This window comes from Heteronotia binoei, chromosome 7, assembly GCF_032191835.1.
Source record: "Heteronotia binoei isolate CCM8104 ecotype False Entrance Well chromosome 7, APGP_CSIRO_Hbin_v1, whole genome shotgun sequence".
NCBI lineage: Eukaryota > Metazoa > Chordata > Lepidosauria > Squamata > Gekkonidae > Heteronotia > Heteronotia binoei.
This window is the reverse complement of record NC_083229.1, coordinates 43,605,212-43,633,159: the sequence shown is the minus strand read 5'-3', so window position 1 is coordinate 43,633,159 and position 27,948 is coordinate 43,605,212. Positions and strand designations below refer to the sequence as shown.

The 27,948-nt window shown below is 44.5% G+C and overlaps 1 protein-coding gene and 1 long non-coding RNA gene across 5 annotated transcripts in view; one reads left to right on the top strand and one right to left on the bottom strand.

Annotated features, from left to right (window-relative positions):
* Nucleotides 1-579: 579 nt before the first annotated feature.
* On the bottom strand, nt 580-27,609 carry C7H8orf88 (chromosome 7 C8orf88 homolog). 4 transcript variants are annotated; one of them, XM_060243523.1, is made up of 8 exons: nt 27,376-27,481; nt 20,992-21,089; nt 19,969-20,063; nt 10,443-10,534; nt 8,003-8,084; nt 4,475-4,581; nt 1,921-2,018; nt 580-759 (listed from the first exon to the last, which is right to left on the bottom strand). In XM_060243523.1, exons 3-8 carry the CDS (start codon nt 20,036-20,038, stop codon nt 678-680), a joined length of 531 nt encoding a protein of 176 aa, XP_060099506.1. In that variant the 5' UTR covers nt 20,039-20,063; nt 20,992-21,089; nt 27,376-27,481; the 3' UTR covers nt 580-677. The 4 variants fall into 4 exon arrangements, with proteins under 4 accessions (XP_060099506.1, XP_060099505.1, XP_060099508.1 ...); XM_060243522.1 differs by lacking the exon at nt 20,992-21,089 and having other exon boundaries at nt 27,376-27,609; XM_060243525.1 differs by lacking the exon at nt 1,921-2,018 and having other exon boundaries at nt 27,376-27,458.
* LOC132575087 (uncharacterized) overlaps nt 27,307-27,948 on the top strand; it is a 33,046-nt gene continuing 32,404 nt past the window's right edge. The window contains exon 1 of the long non-coding RNA XR_009555653.1: nt 27,307-27,663. This is a non-coding gene — a long non-coding RNA (uncharacterized LOC132575087). The remainder of the gene's footprint in view (nt 27,664-27,948) is intronic.

Genomic DNA, 27,948 nt, shown 5'->3' with positions numbered 1-27,948 from the left:
TGGTTATTACAATACTTGAAGGAAGACAGACTACACAGACAGAACTTGATTGTGTGACTGCTGAGCAATCACCATTCCATGAAAGTTATACCACCTTCTAGTTTAGGAGAAAAAAAGTTTGAAAAACTTTTGTATTCACTTAATGGATTATTTAGACAATTAGATTACTGACAGGGCTTTTTTTGTAACAGGAACTCCTTTGCATATTAGGCCACACACCCTAGATGTAGCCAATCCTCCAAGAGCTTACAAGGCTTTTAGTACAGGGCCTACTTGAAGCTCCAGGAGGATTGGCTACATCAGGGGTATGTGGCCTAATAAGCAAATGAATTCCTGCTACAAAAAAAGCCCTGCTGACAGCAATCCTATGCATGTTTACTTGAAAAATCACACTGTATTCAGCAGGTCATTCACTAGTAAGTGCACGCAAGATAAATATATATACATATACATGATCATGCTTACTGATCCATTATCACTGCCAACAGCAAATTGAAAAATGTAGTAAAAGCTTAGTTAGAAATGTAACAAAAGCTCAGTTGTTCAAAATTAAATAAAATCTGAAATTGTTCACATAAATTCTGTTGAAAATAGCTTTACTGACATGAATTACTGGGTACACAGACTGTGAAAGAGACATCAGATTACAGTCTATTGGTATTGGAGATCACATTCCCTTAATTTTCAGTAGCAAAAAAGACAGATTCTTCATCTTCAGACAGACCTATCACCTCCTGCAATAGGCAGTAAGCAGTTTTTCTGCAAGATAAAAAGTTCCACCACAAAATTTAGTTAAGATTTAAATTAGATATTTCAGCAAGCTTTGATGATAACATGGAGATCAGTAGCCCTGTTTATCAGCACCTGATTCTAAACAAGGAAACACTCGATCAAAGCGTATACATGATTTATACAAAATGAAAATGCAGTAAGAAAGCAACAACAAACAGTGCAAATGCACATTCCTGAAATACAGCCATGAGCTGGTAGGGGGGAAAAAACTTGCATGTGGGTGGGCTAACTACGCTTCCATAAGAGCCATTATTTCCACTGATAGCCCTCATATCATACCCTTACCCCCAACTACTCTTTAAACAGATAACTTAAAAAGCAGCATGGAATTTGCTGAGGGGAGCTGCCAACAGGAAACATGCAGAATAACTTTATTGCGCTTCATTCAGCAATTTTTTTATTATGCTACAATTAATCTTTTCAATTACAATTAGATAAGCGTCTGAGTTATTTCAAAACAAACTTTAAAAACAAACACCAACATTTACTAACAATTTAAAGAGATAATAGAACAATACCATGCCTCTTCGTGATAATCAGGGGTCATTCTGTAGAAAAATAGGTGGTGGAGCTCATTAGTGTAACTCATTAGCATATGCAGCCTCGCCCCACCAGCCAAAAACAATCCGACACAAGAAAGGCAACCAAGACCTGCTTGGTCAGGCTAGAGATCCAGCCACCCAAGAGGCTTCACTCACCTGGGGCTCTCCTTGGCTGTTCCCCACCCCCCAGTCAAAAGGCCAGCAAGCCACCCAAAATCACATAAAAAGTAGAGAAAGGATGGCACAGGCTTCTCCAGGGGTCAGTGATGGCTGCTGGGGGTGTGGCAAAACTCCTGGTAGCTGGCTGGCTGGCTGCCTGCTCTCCTAATCCAGGGATTATTATGTAGCTGCACCTACTACTATTCAATGGACAAGGTAGGTGGGGAGGAGGAGGGGGGTTTTCAGAAAGGTTCAGGAGCTGTGCTCCTGTGAGCTCCTGCTGAATTCAAGGCCTGGTGATAATTAATGCTATTAATTAACTAGTTCTACAAGAACACAATTATTTTCTTCTTCTCCCAGACATCCAATGTCCAGCTAAATAATACAAGGGACACAAACATCTGTACATACAGAATGAGGTACTCACTTTGGAAAGTGGTCCACCACTTGGTGCAGCTTCAAACCCTCCAAGGGGGGAAGGTGCTTCAAGCTTCCAGTCTGTGTTGTTTTAGCCACTGGAAACATCTGTAGGGGGGAGGGAGTTGCCTCATTCTCAGGCTCCACATGTCCTGCAACCATGACTCAGGACTATATGGTTAAAACAGCAGGAAAGATAAGCCTGAAGTCCACCCCCACCCCCATGCAGTGCTCAGAGCCACACTGTGATTGAGCATTCTCTAAAACAAGCATTAAAAGATAAAGGTAGTCCCCTGTGCAAGCACCAGTCATTTCCGACTCTGGGGTGACATCGCATCATGATGTTTTCACAGCAGACTTTTTACGGGGTGGCTAGGCATTGCCTTCCCCAGTCATCTACACTTTCCTCTCAGCAAGCTGGGTACTCATTTTACCGACCTCAGAAGTTTGGAAGGCTGAGTCAACCTTGAGCTGTCTACCTGAACCCAGCTTCCACCGGGATTGAACTCAGGTCATGTGCAGAGAGTTCAGACTGCAGCTTTATCATTCTGTGCATATGTAGATGTAAATTAAGTTAGGGTATCCCTAACCCAACTTGTGTCCCTTGTATGTTTAGCTGGATCCTTAGTAGTAGCAGTTAGCTACTGTTCAAACAATAATAGCCTAGAGCCAAAGGTGATCTTAGGGGCACATGTCAGAACAGAGGTATCAAACTCATTTGTTATGAGGGCTGGATCTAACATAAACACCACTTTGTCAGGTTGGGCCATGTGCAATGCCAGGTTGTGGAGATATTTTACCACTGATGTGACCCATATCCCTCCTCAGCACCTAACTGATCACCCTTTGCTTGATGCACACAAGAAGTTTTGCACAGCACAGAAAGCTATTCCCTGGCAATCAGGGTGCAACAACCAGAGACTCTCGTAGCTTTTTAAAGACTAACACATTTCAGAAGCTTTTGATGAGCTGGAGCATGAAGTGCTGCATTCTGTTGCCACAGGTGCAGCAACCAAAGACAGGTGGCCAAGTGGCATCAACCCAACAAGCCCTGCCTTGAAGAAACCTACTGAATAAAACTGCTACAGTTGACAGGCTTGCGGGGGGGGGGGTGTGAGACAGCCATACAATCCCACACTTCCCTCTATCAAAGTTCCAAATTCAGCAATGAACTTGAGCCACATGGGCAACGGCGATGCTCCCTAGCGCCACAAGCAATCTTCAAGCCCTGCCACTCCCTAAAGATGCTAGCTCAACTTTAACTGCCTTTTGTAGACTTTTATTTCCTGCCAGCTCCATGGCATTATCCAGCCACTCAAAATATTACTCCCCATGTGGAAGTGCACAGATGCACATCCAGCACCTGGCTCTGCTGTATGCAAACCCAGTGTGCTTTTCTGAGTGCCTGCTCCCACCCCTAACCTTTGCCTCCTCCACACACACACAGCTTCCATTCAGACGGTTACATAAGACAGCGCTTGTGTGCAGTGAGCCTGATGTGTTTCAACTGAGTAAAACTTAGTTGGTCTTAAAGGTGCAACTTGACTCCTGCTTTGTTTCAACTTCACTTCTTATTTAATCCTGCCAAGGGATGCAGCAGAGGAGCTGTGCACACTGGGTCACTGGGTACTAGGCTCTGGCTCACCCAACTCAGTGGGCCTCCCACCCTTGGTGTTCTGCCTGTGTGGTGACACATAAGCTCCAGGCTTTTCTCTCTCACCTGGCCAGTCACTCTGTTCACATGCTTGCATAATTGGGCACTTTGGTGAGCTGGCCAGCAGCTTTCCACAGATGTCTGTGCCCATGAGCACCTTCTGCAGGCTGCCTGCAAGTGGGAAGCTGCTCAGCTGGGTTCAGGGAGGTGGGCCTAAAGAGATTCTGTCTGACACACATGTACAGCCAGACATCTTTCCGGCATCCCAGGCAGAAAATGCCGGAGCCCAACACACTCTGGCCAGAGGAGGTGGTGGTGGCAGGCAGCGCCAAGGGCCGCAGACAGGCAACAAGAGGGATGACTGCATAGCGTTTGAGACCAAACCAGCCCTCCTCATCGCTTATGGTTGCCAACTCTAGGTTGGGCAATCCCTAGATATCTGGGGGAAGACCCTGGGGAGCACTCAAGTTTGGGCAAGGGAGGGATCTCAGTAGGGGGTATAATACCCGAATATAGGCCCTTCCAGTCTATATTCAGACTGGTTTCCCCCCAGTTGCTTGCAGACTGGATAAGTCATGGATGGGCTGTCCAATAGGCCACATATTTGGTACGTTTGTGTTAGAGGAATGGCATTTTTCTTGCCATTGGGAAAGGGTGATTTTTGCCCATTCACCCTTCTGCAACTATGCTGTTTTTCAGGACTCCCAATCCAAGGAGCAGAATTTCAGGCAGCTCAGTGGGCTGTTACAGGAGGTGGGAAAGCCTTATTCCACAAGCTTTGCTTCAGTCACAACACCTGCAATCCAATTCAATAATTCTGACAGAAAAGCTTCAATAACTTTTGCTCCTAAATGGAGTAAAAAGCTACTTAAATTCCTCCTTTAACTAAGCTTGGAATGTGAATACTCACTGCTTTTTCGAGTACAACAGGATGATCAGGAAGAAATTCTGGTTTCTTTTGGGCAAGTGAAACCTCTGAAAGCTTCAAAAGGAAATCTCTACTATATGTTATTCTTTCTGCCAACACATGATTAGACAATTAAAATGACAAGTTGAGTAGTACATGGCTATATGGTACAGGATGCAGACATTTCTCCATGAAGCATTTATAAACAGCTTTAAAAACTAATTTATGGATCTTGTACTCATCCAAAATAGACAAGTACTTGCTGAAGCTGTATACTGTGTAGGAAGTTAAATGGAATTCACATTTGCTACAGGGCAAGTGGCAAAACAATAGATCTTATAGGCTTATATACATGCTACCTGAACTACAGCAATTTTAAATTCTGCAGACCACACTGGCACTGGATAATCATTCACACCATTTTAAGGCTGGTATCACATAAAACCAATATTCCTATGTAGGGACCAGGACAAGTCAATGTTATCACATTATCCTCCAATATATGAAAACCCCATTTGTCACATTATTGCCTTTCTGAATGACCTTCATCACAAGTAAATGTCTATCTACTTACCCCTATCCTTTTCAACTGTGTTAAAAGAAGAGAAAGAACCAGCTGCTTATAACTTTTTAGCCATTTCTCCCTCAAGATTATACAGAGACAAGTTAACATCTTAAACTACAAAGTATATTTATTTTGCTTTAAGCTATATTGTTACCAAATGGTGTATCGAGGTTCACCTCCAAATGTAATGGCTGAAATCACAAAGAAGGAAGATGGAATTCCAGCGGGAGGGTTTCCATTGCTCACCATTAGTGAAAGAAAGTAACTACAGTATTACTTTCTGCTCCTTCCTTTTCACTTATTTTCATTACTGCTTGGGCTTGCAAGATGCTGCATGTCTCTGGGTTAATGCTGGGACTTTTCATAATAATCAGCCAGAACTTAACTGTTTTAACACCTCAAGAAGTCTGGTTCTACAACCTCATTTTGCAGTTCTCATAGAGACATGCCCCTAAGGCAAGGAAGAATTCTGCCACTGACCACTGAACTCTCTGAGACAGAAACCTGAAAAAGTTGCCAGGTTTCACAAATGTGTTGCTGACCTCTTATGTGAAGCTTATCATCATGTGCTGCAAGAATTGTCACATTCAGTGAAGGCTGGGAAAACAATGAAATCACACTATTCCTTGGAGAACACATGCTAAAATGCATCTAGATTTCAGCACAAGAAAAAGAAAAAAGGCACTTTGCTTGTGTAATGGCTGAGTGCGGATTTCAGTGCTGTCTTCCCTAATCACAGGTGGACACTCTAACCCAGAAGTTCTCAATTTTTTTAAGCAAGACTTCTAAATGTACTGTACTTTTCAGGGTCCTTTTGCAAAGTAGCTCCCATGCTACTTTCCTCTTCTCCAGTATAAAATGTAACATCAAAAACTGTACTTTTAAGACATGCTCAAAACCTATTAAGGCTGTAATACAATGTACAGGTAGGTATATGTGCATAAATCAAGCTATAGATTTCTTTCACTTCAGCTGTGTGGCAACCCCATAGGGTTTTCAAGGCAAGTTGCCTTTGCATCATACCCCTGGTATTCCTTTGTGACCACCTAATTCCCACTCTAATACTAGCCAGGTGTGACCCTGCTTAGTTTCCAAGATTTCACAAGACCAGGCTAGCCTGGGATATCCAAGTCACGGCAGATTTGCTGTACCCACTCATTGAATTAAGACATAGCAAGCTTCTACACTTAATTAAATCATCCAATCCTTGTATGGATTGGTATGCCTAGCAGTGCTCCAATAAGACAATAGGCTCGTGTGGATATGTCACCCCACTTTTTCCAGCGCCACTTAAAGAGGCCGTGGTCTGGCCCCTCCTAAAAAAAACCATCTCTAGACCCGGCCCAATTGGCACACTATAGGCCGGTCTCAAATCTGCCCTTTTTGGGCAAACTTATTGAGAGGGCAGTGGCGAGGCAGCTTCAGACTTTCCTGGAGGACGCTTCCATCCTTGACCCACTTCAGTCCGGCTTCCGCCCAGGTCATGGGACGGAGACAGTATTGGTTGCCCTAGTAGATGACCTTCAACGGCATCTGGATCGGGGTGGCTCGGCAGTACTGATGCTGTTGGACCTATCGGCGGCGTTCGATACGGTCGACCATCGGTTGCTGACTTGCCGCCTTGCCGACGCGGGGATTCAGGGGTTGGCCTTGCAGTGGCTTTCCTCTTTCCTTGAAGGTCGGGGACAAAGGGTCACGATTGGGGGAGAACTATCCCAGAGGCGTTCACTTAACTGTGGGGTGCCCCAGGGAGCGGTTCTCTCCCCGATGTTATTTAACATCTATATGCAACCTCTTGCCCAGATTGCCCGAAGGTATGGGCTGGGGTGTCACCAGTATGCTGATGACACCCAGCTCTATCTACTTATGGACAGCCGACCAGTCTGCGCCCCAGAAAACCTGGATCAGGCATTACAGGCCGTGGCTGAGTGGCTCAGACTGAGTGGACTGACACTGAATCCTGCGAAGACAGAGGTCCTTTGTTTGGGCCGTTGGGGGCCGGGGGGGGGGGAAATCCCCCTGCCAGCTTTTGGCGGTGTACCGCTGAGGCCAGCGGACAGGGTCAAGAGCCTGGGGGTGCTATTGGAGCCGTCCCTAAAGATGGAGGCTCAGATAGTGGCCACTGCCAAGTCCGCGTTTTTTCATCTTAGACGGGCAAGGCAGTTGGCCTCCTTCCTGGACCCCGACGACCTAGCAACAGTGATCCATGCTACGGTCACCTCGAGGTTGGATTACTGCAATGCCCTCTACATGGGGCTGCCCCTGTGCCGGACCCGGAAATTGCAGCTGGTGCAGAATGCTGCGGCCCGGCTGCTATTGGGCCTCCCAAGATGGGGACACATCCGGCCGGGCCTTCGGGCTCTGCACTGGCTTCCAATAATATACCGAGTCCGGTACAAGGTGCTGGTCATTACCTTTAAAGCCCTATATGGCCTGGGACCTGCCTACCTGAGGGACCGTCTCTCCCCACACGTTCCCCAGAGAGTACTGAGGTCTGGGACTCAAAACCTGCTCACCATCCCCGGGCCTAAGGAAGCGCGTCTCAAGGCAACTAGAGACAGGGCCTTTTCTACAATGGCCCCTATGTGGTGGAACCAGCTACCGGAAGAGGTGAGGGCCCTGCGGGATCTTGCTCAGTTCCGCAGGGCATGTAAGACAACCCTCTTCTGGTTAGCCTATGCCTGATTAGATAAATGTAGCTGCCAGATTTCTGTGATTATACTGTATAGTTCTAATGTTAAATATTTTAAGGTTTTTTAGGTTTTAAATGTCTGATTTTAAATGTAATAACTTTGTTCCGATTTTATTGTTTTGTTTGTTTGTTGTAAGCCGCCCTGAGCCACTTGTGGGAAGGGCGGGATATAAGTTACCAAATAAATAAATAAAATATATAGCATTATTGTAGAAGTACAGATTTCTCTTACAACTGAGCAGTATTTTTCAATATTTATTTGCATAAATTTTACCTTTGGGGACTTCAGGCTTATGTTGTTCTGATGGACGAACCAGAGTTTCATTTAGGACTTGCATTCCATTAGATTTACACATCTAAAAATTTTTAAAAGGCACAACATTCATCGTGATCCTCTCCAGGAGTCCATAATTCCTTTCGTGTTGTTTACACAAAAGAACACACAATAATGCTTACTCAACCAATTAAAGCAACAAAAATTGTTTGTTCACATATAGCACACTAACTGGGGGGAAGGGAGTGGCACAACGTTATGCTAATGGGAGAAAATTGAAGCAGTGCAATGCTTTTAAAGGCAAGGTTTTCAACATAGTATTTTACCGTTTTTTGCTACCTCAAAATTCATTCTAATAACTATGTAACAATATGCACTATTCTAAGGAGACAATGGAACAAAAAAGGTAAACACACTAGGGAACCAATGGTTACCTTAAAAGATTTTTTGCACTCTAAAAAAACAAATGGGTTGGAAGCTGACTCCTGCAAATCTAGGTCTGCCCCTAACCCTCTCTTCTTCTCCACTACCCTATAGACACCTCACCCCAAGGAGAGCTCTGCTACTAGGAGTCTGGAATCAACTCACTGTTGGTTTCCAGCATTAGTTACAACAAGGAGTTTCTTCTATATATAATTAATGCTAACTAGAGATTTTTTCTAAAATCCAGTAAGAAATCATTCCTTTTGTTTACTCCAAGAGTTGGTTCAGACACACCTTTGTAATCCTCCACACCATAGCTAAAATGTCTGAAAATATGCTGCTATCATAAATTCTGTTTTCCCTAACACCCCACCTCTCTTTCAGAAATCACAATGCTCCATTACATTTGAACTTGGCAAATCCTAAAACAAGAACTGAAAACATCAAAGAGGAGGCACACAAACCCATGGCTTGGGCATAAGTAGCTAAACTATAGATGGTGTTTGGTGTAAATTGTGCCTTTACTGATGGTTTATATTTTCAACTCTTGAGAACAGATTCAGCCAACTTTTTCAATCAAGCTCACCCAATCCCCATCCAACATGTTGTTTGTCATGCAAGTCCAACGATTCCCAGCATAACCTTTTTGGTGGTGAAAGGGAATGCCCAGGAAAAGCTGGTTGAATCAAAACCTTGGTTGTTGTTTTTTGTTCTGCTTTCCCAATAGGCCCGAACCAAGAGATGCTTAGGCACACTGAGTGCAGAGGCTTGCTGCTCCAACTTAAGCCAACCACTAGGAATTTTAAAAATTACTGTTTGACTAAAACCAAGACATTTATATTTGCTTAATTAAAATATTAATATATTAATGTAACTAGCTTATATCTAATGCATTATATTCTTAATATAGTAAAGTTGGATCTTATAAGAAATTATTGCATGTATTTCATTTTTTCCAAATATTTCTGTCTCTGGGGGAGATCCCATATGGATTCAACATTACTACATATGGATCAAGGTTGGGTATAAATGAGCAAATACATAAATATAATCTTCTGATCTACTGAAAAAATATTGTTATTTACTTCAAAAAAATATTGCTAATGACAACTCCTTCTCAGGCCTTTACAAGAAAATATTTGCGGGAGATTAGAATCAGCACAAAACAAATAAGATTTCTTCAAACTTGAATAACTAGCCTTAATATCAGTTAATTAACCAAAAATGTGAAATGTGCTATCATCAAACAATTCCAATGGCTGTGACATTTCTTGCACAAGATGAAAAGGCAGAGCTGCTATGCTTCATTTGAATTGGTTCTTCCACAAAATTTAGATATCATTCCATAAAATACCCTGTTCATACAAGTCCCATTAAGCTCAATGGAGCTGTAACAGTGTAGATGTTCAAGGATAACACAGTTGAATGTGCAAACTATTTCTGATTAAATAAAACTATCATCCAACAAAGCATTCTACAGCTCCTATTTCAAGCATCCTCACAATCCTGCTGTAAACCATACCTATTTCACAGACTACATATTGCAACTAAGGCCAACAAATATATTTGGCCAGGGCTTTCTTTGTAGAAAAAGCCCAGCAGGAACTTATTTGCATATTAGGCCACACCCCATGACATCATCATTGTTGCAGCAGGAACTCATTTGCCTATTAGGCCACACACCCCTGACACCAAGTCAACCAGAAACACATTCCTGTGCGTTCCTGCTCAGAAAAAGCCCTGCATTTGGCCATGTTTCCCTAACTTGATTTGCTTTCCCCTCTTTCACCTCCCCTTAATTTCCCAGATCTGGACTATGTACTGGGAAGGAAGAGGCATCAGCATTCCCCACCACGGGGAGCCAAAACGATTCTGGGGACTTCAGAAAAAATGAGGTTTGGGGGGAGCCCTGACCTGACTTTTGGCCAAATGGATCACATAGTCTGGCCCCAAGAGGTGGACAACTGTCACCTAGCAACTCAAGTCAGAGCTATTTATTTCATTATTTAATACTTACCCAACCAATTTCATTACACAGACATACAGAAGAGCTGGATGAAAACTGATCCTGAAAACTGAAAGCAGTTGCTGATACAAGGGGAACAGATGCTGTTGAAAAAAGATCAATAAGATATGCTTGCTATTTTGTTAGTGAACTGGAAGTAACCTACCCTTTTCTCAGCAACTTTTAAAATCTATCTGGATTTAACTGTAACACCACAACATCTAGTAGGGGTATGAAAAAAGATCAGTATTTTCTGATATTTGTTTCCCAATACCAGCATGGTATTTAGATCTGTGATTTTTCTGAAATCTCAATTCCTTCCAGCTCCATTATAAATGGCCCCCACAGGATATAATGGAGAATTACTCTGGGGGTATTTGGGTCTGTTTATTGAGGTAAAGGCACAAAATTTTCAGCATAGCTGCTTTTGCCTCTTCTAAATATTCTCTCCAAATTTCAAAAAGTTTGGACTGGGAGTCTAGTTCTATGGGCCTCCAAAGAAGGTACCCCCCCCCCAATCTCCATTGGTTTCAGTGGAAGGTGGGAAAGGCCTTTAAATGTATTTTGTAAGCTGCAAGTAAACCCCAAAGGTGTTTAAAGAGCTTGCAATCCCTTTGAACACCCTTTAACTTCAGCTATCCGGCAGTTCTGAAAAAATTTTGAATTTCGGCTCAGCTATTTTGGATAGCTAATACTGAGATCTATATCAAGCTGAAAGAATGGCTGGAAAATACCAAAAACGTATTTTTCAGCTATTTTTCCAGCTTGGATATTGTCAAATGCACACCCCTAATATCCAGTTCAAAGATAACAAATGTTGTCTTACTGTTGGGCAAAAGAGATAGAGATGGAGCAATTATATTGTTCCTTTCTCCCAGCTTAAGCTTTTTCTTTCTTTCTTTTTTAAAAAAGGACTTGGGGCATCTTCTAGCATATGAAAAGTCTTCTTCCTATATAGGATAGAGAACTAGAAAGACTGAGAAATGATAACTAGAGATGTCAAAGCTTGAGGAAGAGGAAAAACTGGGTGAATTGTGGGAAAAGGACAATTTTTCCCTACAAGTGTTTTTTTCAACTTAGAAAAAACCTAAAGAAGCCTATTCCACAATATTTGTTTTAAAGCTCAAGCAAAACTCTTTCTAAAGTTACAGAACTACTTAGAATTTCACACTTACAAGACTACTTAGAATTTTACACTGTACAGTATATTGCTGCAGGTTCCTTTACCTTCTTCGTTGAAAGGCAAAACAATGAATATCCAAAAACACATGCATATAATCAAGGAACAAATTAGCACGTGGAAGACTTGAGAAGCATCTTTTAATACATGAATTCATGCAAAATTCTTTCTGAAACTCAAAGTCCATTTGTAATCAAAGAGCATGAATTAAAAACAATGAATGAAGTGATGAGGAGCAAGCAACACAACTCCTTTCCACCCTCAGTTATGTCAATGGTATTATGCAAGAGCTGCTAGCATAATTCAGAGATACAGGACTGGATCCAAAGTAGTACAACCCAAGCTCTGTTATACCTGCCTTCTAATCCCTACTCCTCTAAAAACTATTGAGGATTAGTGGCCTTTGGGAATGGCATGGGTAAACAGTGATTAACATGCAGCAGAATAGCATAATATCCAGATCTGCAGAAAAGAAAAGAAATTTAAAAATATTCCCATACTCCCAAAAAGCTTTAAAAACCTGTAAATAAAAGCAAAAAAACCCCTGGAATTGGTTGTGGGGAGAGAAGGCAGAACAAGAGGGGGGGAAGCGGAGCCCAGCAGAAGCACGGATTTCATCTCATACATGCATTAATGAATGAAGGTACCTCAGCAAAGTTTTGCAGTAAGGGTGGTTCTATGAGTATAAATTCAGTGCCATTCAGGGCTTTGTAGGTTATAACCAGAACTTTGAACTGAACTCTGTAACTGATAAATGGACCATCTGCAGAATGGGTATAGTACACATGTCCTGCATGGTGCCCAGTAATAGCTGGGCTGCCACATTCTGCACTATTGAATTGAATCCAAGTAAGTAAACTGAATCCAAGTAAGGTTCTGTGGACATGGTTGGGTTGCCAGCTCTCAACTCTTGACAGTCTGTTCCTAATATCACCAGCACCAACTGTCAGGAGTCTAAGCGTGAGCTTGAATGCCACCTTATCTATGTCGGAGCGGGAGTAGCAGAGTGAGGGAGATGACTTGCCCGACACAGGGCTTCAGGAAAGAAAATCAGGCAGACACGTGCAACTAGTGCCAAAAGGTGTATTAACATATATACACAACAAGTGCTCTCTTGTGCAGTCTATACAATATCACCTCCACGGACAAAGTGCTTCGCCTAACCACCATCTCACAGGGAGAGACCTGTGTGATGCACACACAGATCATATATAGTCCAAGCAGCCAATCCTGGCCGTGCTGACTCAGCAGATTGCATCACTTGGCTTCTGCCGGCTCAAGCCGGTCTGCTGATCAGGTCACTGTGACCTAGCCTGGCAGCTAGATCACCAGCTGTCATACTGTAGCTGTCAGACTGGGTTTATGTAGATTCTTGCTCCAACACACCTCCTAATCTATTTAAACCCAGTGCACCAAAACACTTTACACAGTTTACATACATGTCCACCAGCAACATTACAGTTCATATCTACGTAGCTCGGAACCCTTTCCGGAATTCGTTCAGGAACTCATCATGATTGTAAAACACATCATCGTGTTCCTGTTCAGCCAGCTCTTTCAGACGCTTGGCTTCAGCCTCCTTCTCCCTTGCCTCGCACTCTGCCACCCAGGCTTTCCATTTCTTAGCCTTTTCTTTTAACATTTCCTCAAATCCGGGTGGGTCTGGATTGACAGTCAGAGTGACATAGGGACACTTGTACCTAGCGGGACGTTGGCCTTTGGTGGACCTGGCAGACACCCGTGGCCCTGTGCTTGGACCAGCTTTGTCTTCTTCGGGTTGCTCTGTTCCCACCTCCTGGGCTGGTTGCTCTGCCCCTGTAATTGGGTGTTGAACCTCCTGACTCTCACACTTTACCTCCAGTTCCTGCATTTGAGGCTCTGCCTCCTGACTCTGCTCGTCAGGCTCTGTGCCAGCATTCGGCTCACCTTCTCCAGCCCCACTGGGTGCCACCTCCTGGGCTGGAGTTCTGGGCTGCGCTCCAACATCGTTATCGCTACTTGGCAGCAGGACAAATTGTTTCTGCAAGGAGTGCAACCTTGGCCAGCTGCTTTCTTCATTGAACTGGGCACTCTTGCTAAGTGTTATCTTGCTTTTGCTATTGCAGAAACGATAACACCTGGCCCTTGGCTTGTAGCCCAGAAAAATTAGGCTCTCTGCCCGGACATCCCCCTCCCCGCTACTCGTGGAGTGGATGCCAACCCGAGCCCGTGACCCAAAGACTTTTAAAGAACTCAAATCTGGGGTCTTGTTCAACAGTAACCTGTAAGGCACATTTTTCACAGTATTACACCAAACCCTATTTTGCAAAAAAACAGCTGCATGTATGGTTTCTGCCCAATAGGTCATTGGCAGTTGTGCATCCTCTAACATGCAATACATCACATTCTGCAATACAGCCCCATGCCCATTTTCTCGGGGCGTTGCCGGGTTCGTCAGACGGTGGGCAATGCCCTTGTTCTCCAGCCAACGTTTCATCTGGTTAGATAAGAATTCCCCCCCTCTGTCGGTTTGTACAGCTAGGAGATTGACCCCTAATTGTCTCTCCACTGTTTTGACCCACTTGGTGAATGTCTTATACACCTCAGACTTATGCACCATGGTGAAAACCCACGCGTACCTCGTGTGGTCGTCGGTGGCCACCAAGCAGTATCTCCTCCCCGACAGACTCTTTGGCAATGGGCCAATAACGTCTAAATGGACTAGTTCCAGGGCTCGTGTGCTTTCCCTTGAGCTTTCTTTAGCAACAGCACACGCCTTGCTTTTGGTCTTCTTGCAGACCTGGCAATCCAAGTAACATTTGCAAGGATTTACTTTCAAACTAGGCACAAGCTCCAGGGTTTTCTTTAACGCCCTAAATCCGCAGTGCCCAAGTCTCCTATGGAGCAAATGTATACAATTATTGTGCACAGGCTCATTCGACACCTGAGCCACCTGGGCACAATCACTCTGGACCACATACAGTTTACCTTCCCTCTTTCCTGTCACAAGCAACTTTCCCCCACCTCCCAGGATTTTGCAGCAGGTTTTCTCAAATCTCACCTGGTATCCCTGGTCAAACAGTGTGCTAACACTCAACAGGTTAGACTGCAGTGAGGGTACATACAACACATTTTGCAACATACATTTCAGTGCAGGAAATTCCACATTGCCTGAGCAAACAGAATTGGCAGTGGTCCCATCAGCCAATCGCACATACTTATGCTCAGGACTGTCAATGTTTTTCAACAACTCCTTCTCGCAGCAGAGATGGCTCGTTGCCCCGGAGTCTAAAATCCAAGCAGACCCTGTGCTCTCTACTGCAGACGTGACCAGCCGGGTTGCTTCCTCACACGGGCTGGCGGTCCTCCGCTCTCGCCGCACACGCCCCCGCCTCTTCTCCCTCTCAGGGCAAGCTCGGAGCAGGTGCTGCGACGACCCGCATGCATAGCAGCGACGGACTGCAAACGCAGTCGGCTCCACTTCCTCCACCTTCGGACGCCTGCCAGCAGCAAAAGCTGGCTCATTCTTGGCTGTCTTCCCGGACACACCGATAACAGCACGCTGCCCGGCCGACACCCCCGGACAGCTCACGGCCGCAATTCTCTCTTGGAAGTCAAGCAGGTGGGCACAGACGTATTCCATGGTCAGGGTCGCTACGTCCACCGTCTCCAGAGAAGTTATCAGGGGAGTGTACTCAGGTGGCAACGACGACAGCAAAATGTACACTCTGTCGTCTGGAGCTACAGTCTTGCCTCTTGCCTCCAGCTCAACGAAACAGTCCGTTAGCCGTTTGATGTGATCTTTCACACACCCTCCAGCCGGCATAACGGTGCGGAACATCCTCCTTGTCAAGGCCATGAGGGAACCAGCAGTGGTACTAACATGCACCGCACTCAACGCGTCCCAGGCAGCCTTGGGAGTGTCCTTCCCTCGCACATAAACCAGCTGGTCATCTCCTATAGATAGCACTATGTTGGCCAGTGCCTTATCCGATAACACAGTCTCGGCAGGAGATAAGTCAGCAGGGGGGTTACTCACGAACAGCCATTGCCCTTCACGCTTGAGGTAGTGTTGCATTCTCAGGCTCCACACCGCGTAGTTGGCTGAGGTGAGCTTCTCAACGGCTACTCCAAGCTGTTGCTGAGCCATCGTGCCGACTCCTCCTCACAGCTGGCTGCCGACGTCCCTCTGGCTCTCCAACAGAGAACGGTGGTGCTTCTGTGTCCTTCACCGGCGTTCCTCGCCTCCGGCTCTTTCCAAACTCACAGTCGGCTCAACTCTCAACTCTCTCCTCCGCGCAGCGGAACCGCCCTGGGCCCATAACCCTGTCGGAGCGGGAGTAGCAGAGTGAGGGAGATGACTTGCCCGACACAGGGCTTCAGGAAAGAAAATCAGGCAGACACGTGCAACTAGTGCCAAAAGGTGTATTAACATATATACACAACAAGTGCTCTCTTGTGCAGTCTATACAATATCACCTCCACGGACAAAGTGCTTCGCCTAACCACCATCTCACAGGGAGAGACCTGTGTGATGCACACACAGATCATATATAGTCCAAGCAGCCAATCCTGGCCGTGCTGACTCAGCAGATTGCATCACTTGGCTTCTGCCGGCTCAAGCCGGTCTGCTGATCAGGTCACTGTGACCTAGCCTGGCAGCTAGATCACCAGCTGTCATACTGTAGCTGTCAGACTGGGTTTATGTAGATTCTTGCTCCAACAATCTATGGAGGTCCATATCATGAAGATTGCCAGGCTGCCATTTCTGCAACTGCACCAAGTTAGGTAACTAGCCCTCTACCTGTCTTGCCCTGACCTAGCCACAGTAATCCATGCAATGGCCACCTCCATGAATAATTTGCTCTATAGGGGTATACCATTGCACCTGGCCCCAGAGCCCCAACTGATCCAGAATGTAGCCAAGCAGGTCCTCACTGGGACCCTTCAGATAGCATACATTCAATCTGTGCACTAGCTTCCAGTGGAGCACCAGATCAGGTTCAAGGTCTTGGTTTTGACCTTTAAGGCCTTAGTGGTCAGGGACCCACATACCTTCAGGACTGCCTCTCTCAGTATGCCCCCGAAGAATGTTACAATTCTGGTGGTCATTGGCCCAAGAGAGATCCGGCTATCTGCCTGGTGGAACGCCCATGTCCTGCAGAACTTTTGGCAGGGCATGTAAGGCAGAGATGTTCCACCAGGCATTTGATTGAGGACAGAAACATGACAATAGAAGAAACTGGATTTATATCCCACCCTATACTCTGAATCTCAGAGTCTAAGAGCAGTCACAATCTCCTTTACCTCCCCACCCCCACAACAGACACCCTGAAAGGTAGGTGAGGTTGAAAGAGCTCTTACAGCAGCTGCCCTTTCAAGGATAACTCCTACGAGAGCTATGACTGACCCAAGGCCATTCCAGCAGCTGCAAGTGGAGGAATGGGAAATCAAAACCGGTTCTCCCAGATAAGAGTCCGCACACTTAACCACTACACCAAACTGGCTCTCTATAACAAATAAGCCAAACAGACAATCTGGCTCTCATATTTTCCCCACCCTCTGCAACCCCTCCCGCTCCAGTCAGCCTTTGGAAATATTTTTTTCATCCATCTCAGGAAATGTGTTGTTTTTAATGTATTTAAAATTTATCTGAATTATTTATTGCTCCTAATTTGCTGTAAATTGCTGAGCCCTGCCTTCTGGGAAAGGTGACTAAGAAATCTAATGTAATAATAAATAAATACTAACTGGAGTTTCCAAGCCTTTAATGAAGATCTATTACAATAGTCTAGCCTCAAGGTAACCATAGCATGGATCTATGCAACCAGATTAATCAAACTAAGCTTGAAGGCCATCTTCCAGGCTAAACAAAGCTAGCAGAATGCCTTTTTGCAGCTACACTGACTTGCTTCTTCAGTACTAGTACTGAATCCAGAGACTCTTAACTGTCAGCAAACGTCATCAGGACCCCCTCAATTGTGAGGAACACAATATCCATAAAGATCCCAGCCTTCCCTACTAGCATTACTTACATTTTGCATGGATTAGGTTTCAGGAATGAATTTTTGAGAGAGAGAGAGAAAGAGAGAGACTCGCCTCATATTTCAGCATCATATTACACTGACATTTATGCCCAGATAGCAAATTTGAAAGTTTGCACAATTCTGTGTTAAACTGATGGATCTTAATCAGGGGTGTCGAACTCATTTGTTATGTGGGTTGGATCTAACAAAAATGAAACCTTCTCGGGCCAGGCCATGTGTTTCATAAAATGTAATGCCAGGTAGAGGAAATATAAACTTTATAAAGGACACAAACACAATTAAAGATTTTTAAAAAACTTTTTAAGATTAGGTAGCAGAGATATAATTTTTATAAAGAACCCAGACAAACACAAATATACATTTTTTAAAAAAACTTAAAACATTAGCACTCATAGGTCTTAAAGATGCTTTCTTTGTATTTGGCCAAGGACCGGACTACCTTAGGGACCATCTCTCCCCATATATTCCCCAATGGTACTGCGATCTGGTTCTCAAAATCTATTGACAATCCCCGGGCCAAAGGAGGCCAAACTGAAAGTTACTAGAGAAAAGGCCTTCTCGATCTCAGCCCCCCAATGGTGGAACCAATTGACAGAAGAGGTGCGGGCCTTGCAGAGCCTTGCTCAGTTCCGCAGGGACTGCAAGGCTGCTCTTTTTCAGCTGGCCTTTACTTAATGATCTTACAGCATACTGCTGAATGAATACCATCACCATGGAAAAACTGTACGATGTATAACGCCAAGATTTTAATATTAATCTAATCTTAGAATGCTTTTTAATTACAATGATGATTAATTTTATAAATGTTTGATTTATAATATGTATGTATGTATAATATGTATTGTTTTAATTGTTGAAGTGCCTGTGTTGTGAGCCGCCCTGAACCTGCTTCGGTGGGGAGGGCAGGATACAAATTAAATATTATTATTATTATTATTTCTCCCATGGGATTCAGGGAACTCGGCAAATGAAGGTCTGGCTCTTTCCTTCCTTCTCCAGGATGCTAGGAGGGGGAAGAGCCTCAGCCAAAAGAAGGAAGAGAGGTTTGGCTCAGTAGCTCTGTTGTGCAATTGAGAGAGCCTGGCAAAGCAAGTTATTCCTCCCCCCCTTCCTCCCTAAGGGAGGAGTCTCAGCCAATGGAGAAAACAGAGGTTTTACTCTGTAGCTCCTGTGCAATTGAGCAAGCCTTGCAAAGCAAACTGTTATGCAGAAGGAAGCAAGATATAGGGAGAAGGAAGCGGATGACAGCGAGTTGCTTGGGGGCCTGATAGGAGCCCTCTAAGGGCCTGATTTGGCCCTTGGACTGCTTGTTTTACACCCCTGCCCTAGAGGAAAACTTGAAATGACCGGATATTGCAAGCTTTTGTACATAAGTTGCTTCATGTGCTGGCCAAGAACATGTGAATGCCCCACAACACAGACTGAGGGTTATGTGTTTGTCAGAGAAATAACTACTACTCCTATAATGCAGTTCAAGAATAGAGACAGCAATCAGAGTCAATGTAAGCCTACTTATACGGGAAGCCTAGGTTAATATCCCCAGTCTACAAAAGAAATGAGCTGGGTGAATGAACTTGGTCTGGACACAAACTCTCTGCCTAATCCACTTCACTGGCTTGTTGTTATTCCTCCTCTAAATAGCTTACATTGCTTTCCTACTGAGAAAGACTGGATTGTGAAGGTATGAATACAGTGAAAAAGGGGAGGCAAGACTAGTTGCACCCAGGAGATACCTGACAGAATGAGCCAACAAAATACATTCTCTCTCTCTCGCTGCATCAAAGCAAAGAGCTCATACCATGAATAAAACTCTGTTGGCCTTACAGATGCTTTGTATCTCTCCAGTGTGATTGAGGGAACTGGGCAAAGGAAGCTCTCCCTGTTTCTCTCCATCCCCAGTGGATGAGGAGGGGAAGGAGCCTCAGCCAATACAAGGAAGAGAGGTTTGGCTCAGTAGCTCTGCTATGTGATTGAGAGAGCCTGGCAAAGCAAGCTCTCCCTCCCCCACTTCTGCCCAAAGGCCAATGAAGAAAAGAGAACCTTCGTTCTGTAGTTCCTGTGCGATTGAGCAAGCCTGGCAAAGCAAGCTCTGACTCAGAAGGAAGCAAGAGGGAGAAGGAGGCAGACTTGCTTGTGGGCCTGATAGGAGCCCTCTGGGGGCTTGATCTGGCCCCCAGGCTGCACGTTTGACACCCTTGGTCTTAATAATGTATTACATGGGTTTTGTTTTGGCTTTTACTAATGTTTGAGTTTTCTCATCTCTCTTATGAATGTTCCAAAATATTTCAACATTTCCAAACAAGTATTCTAATATTATGAGTGAGAAACTTACTGTGGGAAGAAAGGTGGCGTGCAGGTCTTGCTGGTTGGAGAGGCTTGCCAATCAGTCTTTTTGCTTCCATTTTTTAAACAGTTTGAGATGCCATACTATAAAAGTCAAAATGAAGGGTCATGTAAACAATGGAAAAATGTGTTTAAATATTTTTTCTTGCTTTTCCTGGTGGCTCAATGCAGCTTACAAATCACAACAATCACAATTTAAAACTAACTCTAAATAACCCCACATCCTCAATCGGTGGGGTCTGCCCTCATTTTCCTAAAAGATTACTGGGTTTTTTTCCCTTACCATTGTTGATTGACTTTGTGTAGCTGCTTTAAGTAATATTAATTTTATTTACCTGCTTTAATAAGTTGACAGAAGTAAAATGCATATAAGGCAGATAAACACCTCAATAATTTGAGCTAAAATGTTACTGATACTATCCTCTAACTTTTTTTTAAACCTAGTTATATAATTGTTCCTCAATATTTTTCAGTGACAATGAATTCCATGGCTCAATTCTATCACAGGTTCACCAATATTTTCATGTTAGTTTTCTGTATATTAATCCCAGAACCCAGAGAACCTCAGAGGACAGCACTAATGATTGTATAATTCACATACATTTAGCCATCATCTTTGACAAAATTCATGCACAGTTGTGGTGATAGATTTTCAAGAATGGAATCTGATCAATATAGAAATATGAACGACTGCTTTGTCCCAATCCAAGAAGCCTGAACTAGTTTGCCTTAGCTGATGACAAGAATGCACCCGATATTTTAGAATTACCACTAGGAAAGGTGGTAACCATTTGTCATATGAGGTAGGGTGATACTATTCTACTTCCTATATCTTGACAACACAGGTGTGTGCCTACAACTACGTATCTAAAATGGGAAGCATGTTACTGTTACCAACTCAGGTAGTTAAAAATACAGTATTTTAAATCACATCCAAACACTGTACAGGAGAATACAGATTTCAAGAATTAAAAAGAAAACAACTATCTAAATTGCACTAGCAGACAGTTACCTTAGATGGAGCAAACACACCTCCAACCTCGTTATCCTCCTCCTGACAGAGATGACACTGCCCGCCCCCTCCCCAGATCACCGCATCTTGGCGAAGTGCTTGAACACAGAACAAAGTAAAATTCAACCTTTTAAAACTTCTGCCAAATTATGTGAAAACCTTCCCATTCAGAGTTAGGAATCCCGCCCCTAGTGCAAGATGCTCAGCTCTCTGCACATGAGGTCCTCTTGCACACAACCCTACCCCTCTCTCCATGATCAGGTTTAATGATGGACATCCATTACATCCCTTTGACACGGAGGGCCCAATTGGTCTGGTTTTCCCACTGAATCCAAGTTCCTGTTTTTCTGACTCTCTCCTCTTGAGAAAATAAACAGTTGCCATGGGTTCAGGGATCCAGATCTTAATGCATTGAATTTATTTGCTTTGTTTATATGCCACCTTTCTCAGACAGACAAGACAGAATATAACAACTAAAAAATACAGCAATAAAAAATAACTCCACAATAAAAGCTACTTTAAAATCCAGAAACATTAAAATGACACAATGGTTCCTTTATGCCTTTGAGGACAATTTCATTTAGCTCATATTGTGGAATGATGGTAGTGCAGGAGCCTTCCTTTGTCAGGATGGCCATTACAAAAGGTGAGGACCACAACAGAAAATGCTCAAGTACAGGCAGCTGTTGATCATATCCATTTGTAGGGCAGCACATTTAAAAGGCCTTGCTCAGATTATCAAAGTTGTGATTTATTTATTTATTTGTATTAGATTTTTAGGCCACTACAAGGCTCAGAGCAGCTTTCAACAGTTAGATTAAGATAAAACCAACAATAAAATAATAGATGAAGTTAAAACCAACAATAAAATACCTAATAGATATATCAACAATAAAACAATCCATTCCAAGACGGTAGGAAAAAATCAGCTTTCACAAGCCTCCTAGGGGGTTGTGCAGAATGGATGGGATAAGAGTACCACAAAGCATATTGGGAGAGGTATTCCTGCATATATGTGTATCCCATGCCATAAACATATGAGAACAGTCTCAAATGTTCCATTATTGAGAGAGGGTAGGTCCATGTACAACATGACACAATTGGCTAGCCTCAAGGTTACTGTGGCATGGATCCAAGTGGACAACTCAGCTGGTCCAGTAAAGGAGCCATTCTCCATGATATGCAAGGAGATATTTTTGCAGCTGGATCTAGGGTACATTCACACTACACTAAATAATGTGTTTTGCAACTGGATTTTTACTGTGTAAGACTAGCAAAAATCTGTCAGTATACTGAGTCTGTGTAAGGTATGATGCATGCTTAGATTGAGAGCATCTAAGAATGAATGACAGTGACAGCTTAAATCATATGAGCTGAGTCAGATGTGCTGTTTTTTCTCCTCTTGTGGGAGTGGTTTAGAGACTCAGCACTATGTTGCTATTGGCTGATTGTACTATATATGCACTTGGGTGGCTTTGTGTTTGTCCCTTGGGAATTAACTGATGCTAGGCAAAGCACTTTGCCACTCTGAGAAAGCTTGTATATATTCACCTCTGTAAATATTTGTAAATACACAAAGCTTTATCTAAAGATGTGTGTGAGAGTTTCCTTGTCGAGTCTACCTGGAGAGTCAGTAGCAAGCATTACTCAGCCACAGACCGAGAAAATCCAGCTGCAAAACATATTATTTAGTGTAATGTGAATGCACCCCCAAGTATAATCACTTGGTTTTTAACTGACATCTAGGGCCAGCACAACCTTCCTGGCCAACATCACCTCTGCCTAGTTGGAAGTCAGATCCCAGTAGGCAGCCATGTTGGTCTGAAACAATAGAACAAAGCAGTAGACAAGTGCACCTTTAAGACCAAATTAGTTTTATTCAGAATGTAAGTTTTCATACGCTCTTAAGCAGACTTCATCAGACAAAAAGCTGGAAGTCAGTTTGAATGCATTCACCTTTCTTTACAATCAGAGGCCAGGGATTGACTCAGGATAATTACAGCAGCATATACAATCTAGACAAAGAAATATAGAACTGGTTGTCATCACCAGCATAGTGATACCACCCAACTCTAAATCCCAACTTCAAGTATAGGCTAATAAGGTCTGAATTTGCTGAGACTGAGAGGGAAAAATATCTTGGGATAGTAGTGAATAGCTCAATGAAAGTGTCAACTCAGTGTGCTGCAGTAGTGGAAAAGGTAAACTCTTCTATGTTAGGGATTATTAGCAAAGGGATTGAGAATAAAACAACCAATATTGTAATGCCCCTGTATAGATCTATGGTGTGGCTTTATTTAGCATACAGTGTGCAGTTCTGGTCACCGTATCTCAAAGAGGTCATTGCAGAGCTTTAAAAGGTACAGAGAAGGGCAACCAGGATAACTGAGGGCTGGAGCACTTTCCCTATGAGGAAATGCTGAAGAGGCCTGTACTTTTCAGTTTAGAAAAGAGACAACTAAAGGGGGACATGGTAGAGGTTTATGAAATCATGCTTGGGGTAAAGAGTTGACAAAAAAAATTCTTCCTATCCCAGAATACTAAATTCAAGAGCATCCAATTAAATTGATCAGCAGAAGGTTCAGGAAGACAAAAGGAAATACTACTTTCCACAGAGTGATTAAAATGTGGAATTTGCTACCAGAGGATGTAGTAATGACCATAGGAATAAAGAACTTTAAGAGAAGATTAAATAAATGCATGGAGGATAAGTTTATCAATGGCTACTAGCAATGGTGACTGAGGGAAACCTCCACATTCAGAACCACTGAGTCTCAGGCAGTGCCGGCCCGTGAGTTCGTGGCGGCCTAGGCAGGTGCCCCCACCACCAGTGCTGGCCCAAGAGTGTGCGGCTCTTCAGGCTGGCAGCCCCCCTGCACCCGCATTCCATCACATCCCCTGTGCTGCGAGGCAGCAGTGGCACTCCCTTCCCCCCCATACACGTTCACAGCCCAACGTGGGTGAACCTTATCTTAGAACGACCAGGCTGAAATGAAGGCTTGGCTCCCCCCTTCTTTCTGGAACCAGAAGGGAAGGGGAGCAAAGCCTTCATTTCAGCCTGGTCATTCCAAAGCTAAGGTTCACCCACGTTGGGCTGTGAACACACGGGGGGGGGGGTGGGCAGGGGAGTGAGGGGAAGGGACAGCATAAGAATAAACTATCGAGCCCCCCCAGATTTTCCCGGTGGGGGCTGAGTTCCCACCGGGCAACCAACACAGGACTTGGGGCTTCAAAGGCATGAATGGGGTGATAAATGTATGATTTTCCCTCTGAACTGCAAAGTCAGTGGTGTAATGACTTTACAACCTCAGCTTCTTAGAAATGCTAACTGAGCTAAAACAGACACAAATAAGTTAGACAGAGGGATGGAGAAACTTCACAAGGCTAGGTGTCAACATGCATATTAACCAGTGTTGGTAAGCTCTAATGAGTAAATCAATACATTGGCAGTCCTGAGTCAAGGGGGTGGGGGAGACCTAGCAACTTTCTTTCCTGGTATAGCTCTCGCAGCACACATGACATACAGACCTCTCTGAGATCTAGGAAAAGGGACTATTTTTTTCATCCATCCAGCCGATCTAGAATGTTGAAGGACTCTTGATATTGTAAGGTAATTGAGATCTGCAAAAGTTTTCAGTTGTATCTTTGGATTAATTACTGAAGTACATATCAATCCTTATAAGTTTGGTGTCTATTGGAAAATAAAGCCTGGCTGGCTACACCCACTTTTAATGTACCAACAGTCAGACTGCAGGCTCTCTTTGGTGGATTCAACATTCTTGCTTGGTTCCAATTACAATTTTGGGGGATAGTGAGATTGAGTGTGGGTGGACATGAAGATCAGAGGCCTTTAAAAATTTCCTAACGAATTCAGGTGGCATAGCTATGTTGGTCTGAAACAGCAGAACAAAATTTGAGGTCAGTGGCACCTTTAAGAACCAACCAAGTTTTATTCTGGGCATCAGCTTTTGTGTGCATGTACACTGTTTCATTTAGATTACACACACACTTATTTTATCTGATATGAGTCTTTTTTTGCTATGAATCATTGATCTTATTTATTGTTTTGCTGTTGTTGGTTTTATGATGTGAGCCCATTTTGTGGGTAGGGCAGGATATGTTGAATATATGAAATGAAAGTTTGATTTCTGAGTATAAGTGAAAACTTAATGATTTAGGTATCAACAGCTTCCCTGATAAACTGTGGCATATGCTGAACCCAGCATGTAGTTGGTGACAGCCAGGTCAGTGCAGTAGTTAAGTGCGCGGACTCTTATCTGGGAGAACCGAGTTTGATTCCCCACTCCTCCACTTGCAGCTGCTGGAATGGCCTTGGGTCAGTCATTGCTTTCCTAAGAGTTGTCCTTGAAAGGGCAGCTGCTGTAAGAGCTCTCTTAGCCACACCTACCTCACAGGGTGTCGTTGTGGGGGCAGGGAAGTAAAAGAGATTGTGACCACTCTGAGATTCAGAGTATAGGGCGGGATATAAATCCAATAATAATATCCTCCTCCTTCGCCTTCTTCCTGCTCATCTCAGTTTATACCCAATCCTACCCGCTAGCAAAAAAAAAAAATCCTCATGTCAGAGAAATATTTGTGTGTGTGTGTAACCCCAGAAATGCTAGTGTATGAAAAATATCAAAAGGTAAGAAGGCACTGTGAAGGGGCTATAGACACCGCTTTGTTGGTGTTAAAGGTGCCACTGGCTCCAACTCAGTTCTCACATTTGTTGACTGCTTTATTATCTGTGATTTACACATCTTACCCAATGTGTTATTCTACTGGCCAACTCCCACCTTTCTTGAGTTTGGCCCAGTCCCTGGGCATTGTTTTTTGAGGGGGCTTCCCTAAATTTATGGGGAGTTTCTGCATAAATTCATAGGTAGTGATAATGGAGGCCGCTCCCTGTGTTGTCACTGGCTCCTCCCTATGTTGTCACTGGATCAAATGTCTCTGGCTGGGCCCCAACACCCCCCTCTCCAGGAAACTGAAAAGTCTACGCCTTTGAGGGACAGGAAGGGGGTGCCGCCGCCTCGCCACATGCTGTGATCACAGTGGTGGGGCAGGGAAGAGAAAAAGAAGGGGGTGCAGCCGCCTCCTCGCTGTGCGCTGTGATCACGGCGGCGGGGAAGGGAAGAGGGTGCAGCCGCTGCCTCACAGCACGCTGTGATCACAGTAGTGGGGAGGCAAAGGGAAGGGGGTGGCCAGAGGAGGCAGGCAAATTAGGTGCTTGCCTGGGGCACTGGGAGGGGGAGCCCTCCCGGCGCCGTAGGCCAGTGGTCCCCAACCTTTTTGGCACCAGGGACCAGTTTTGTGGAAGACAATTTTTCCATGGACCGGGGTGGGTGGAGGTGCTGGTTTTGGGATGATACAATTGCACACTTTATATTGTAATATATAATGAAATAATTATACAACTCATGGCCTGGTTACTAACAGGCCACGGACCGGTCCTGGTCCATGGCCCGGGGGGTTGGGGACCTCTGCCCTAGGCAACCGCCTAGTTTGCGAGCCAGTCCTGGTCCCAGGGCCAGGAGGCGACATCAGGGGAAGTTCTTGGCCTCTATGCCTTGTCGTTGGCCTCTAGAAGAACTAGGTGATCACTGTGTGTGACAGGATGATAGATCCAGCAGGGCTCTTATGTTCTTCTGTATGAGATTAAACAGCACGGAATCTCACAGGACAAGGTCCACACAGAAGACAATCTCCAACAGCTACTCTCTGAATCAAATCTGAATTGAAAAAGTCTTTCCCACCCCGCACTTTCTGACGGAGCGAGTTCCAAACATCGCTCTCATGCCGAAAATAACTCATAACCTAAGAATGCAAAGACTCTCAACGCGACCACCCATCAGAAACTCCAACGAGGTCTAGAAAATTACATTGGGCAGGCACACTAATCTCAATCTTTTATCAAGTTGATAGCAGTGGCCTTAAATACAGGTCAGCCATGCCTTAGACGAGACCACCGAGAAGAATTCACTGGATTTAAATCCGGTTGAATTGAAGCAGGCGGTTGACTTCAAGCATGCTGGCAAGAGACTTGTGGCTGGCGTCCAGGAAGGGGGAATCCGTTTTCGCTACGTCCCGCAAGAGTCAATTTACGACTCGCAAAGGGAAAAATCAAAACAACAAATGATCGAAGCTGTCTAGATCCGTAGAAAGAAAGTAAAAAACAATCTTAGGAGTCATCAAAAATGGCGCACGCCTCCAAGATCACGCCACCCGCTAGCTTCCCTCACGCTCGCCGTGGAAAGCGAGCGCGCATGTGCAACACTTCCTAACACGCGTACCACCATAGGGGGGGCTAAGGCTGGCACACGCCAAAACCGCCGTTAACCCACAGTCCGAAAGCGTTTTCCTACGTCAACACCGCCTACTTACCAGCACCATAGAATCAGTTTCAGGAAGCCTAGCGCCCGCCGCCACCGCCGCCGCCTTCACACTTCGAAAATAAATCGGAGAGGGCGGGGCCTAAGCCGGAACCATCCCCAGTTGTTGAACCGCTCAACGGTCACGCGAGCTGTATAGAGTGCTCAGATGTCAGCGCGCGCTGAAGAGCCTCGCGCTGGGGCACGCGCCACCCGCCGCTCCCCGACTTTGCGAGACTCCTCAGGTGACTGCAAAGAAAGCGAAGGTCTTTCTACTCTCCCGTCCTTCTCGTCTCCTCTGGTAAGCAATGGGCACCCCAGAATGAGCTGAACAGAGGGAGGAGAAAGAGTCGCCCATGAGAAGTCTTTTCTCAGCATAGGTAGCTAGCGTGTCGTAGGTACACATTGTGATACGTGCCACGCGGACCACCGGGCTAGTTTATCCCAAAGTTGGAATAAGGGTGTTGGTGCCCGGATGATGAACGGTTTAAAAGCGGTTGCAAATGAATTAAAATGACAACTTTTGGAGTAAGGACTGCTTTCCTGTAACCTTTGTAGTTTCTAAATGTTGTCTGCAAATCAACTT

What these genes read in the sequence shown, in the direction of transcription:
- C7H8orf88 (XM_060243522.1), bottom strand. Translation starts at nt 20,038, where the DNA reads ATGGAAGCAAAAAGACTGATTGGCAAGCCTCTCCAACCAGCAAGACCT. An exon ending in ACGCCACCTTTCTTCCCACA is followed by an intron (nt 10,535 to 19,968) that starts GTAAGTTTCTCA and finishes TTTTTTCAACAG; the next exon opens with CATCTGTTCCCCTTGTATCA. An exon ending in TAAGCCTGAAGTCCCCAAAG is followed by an intron (nt 4,582 to 8,002) that starts GTAAAATTTATG and finishes ATGTGTTGGCAG; the next exon opens with AAAGAATAACATATAGTAGA.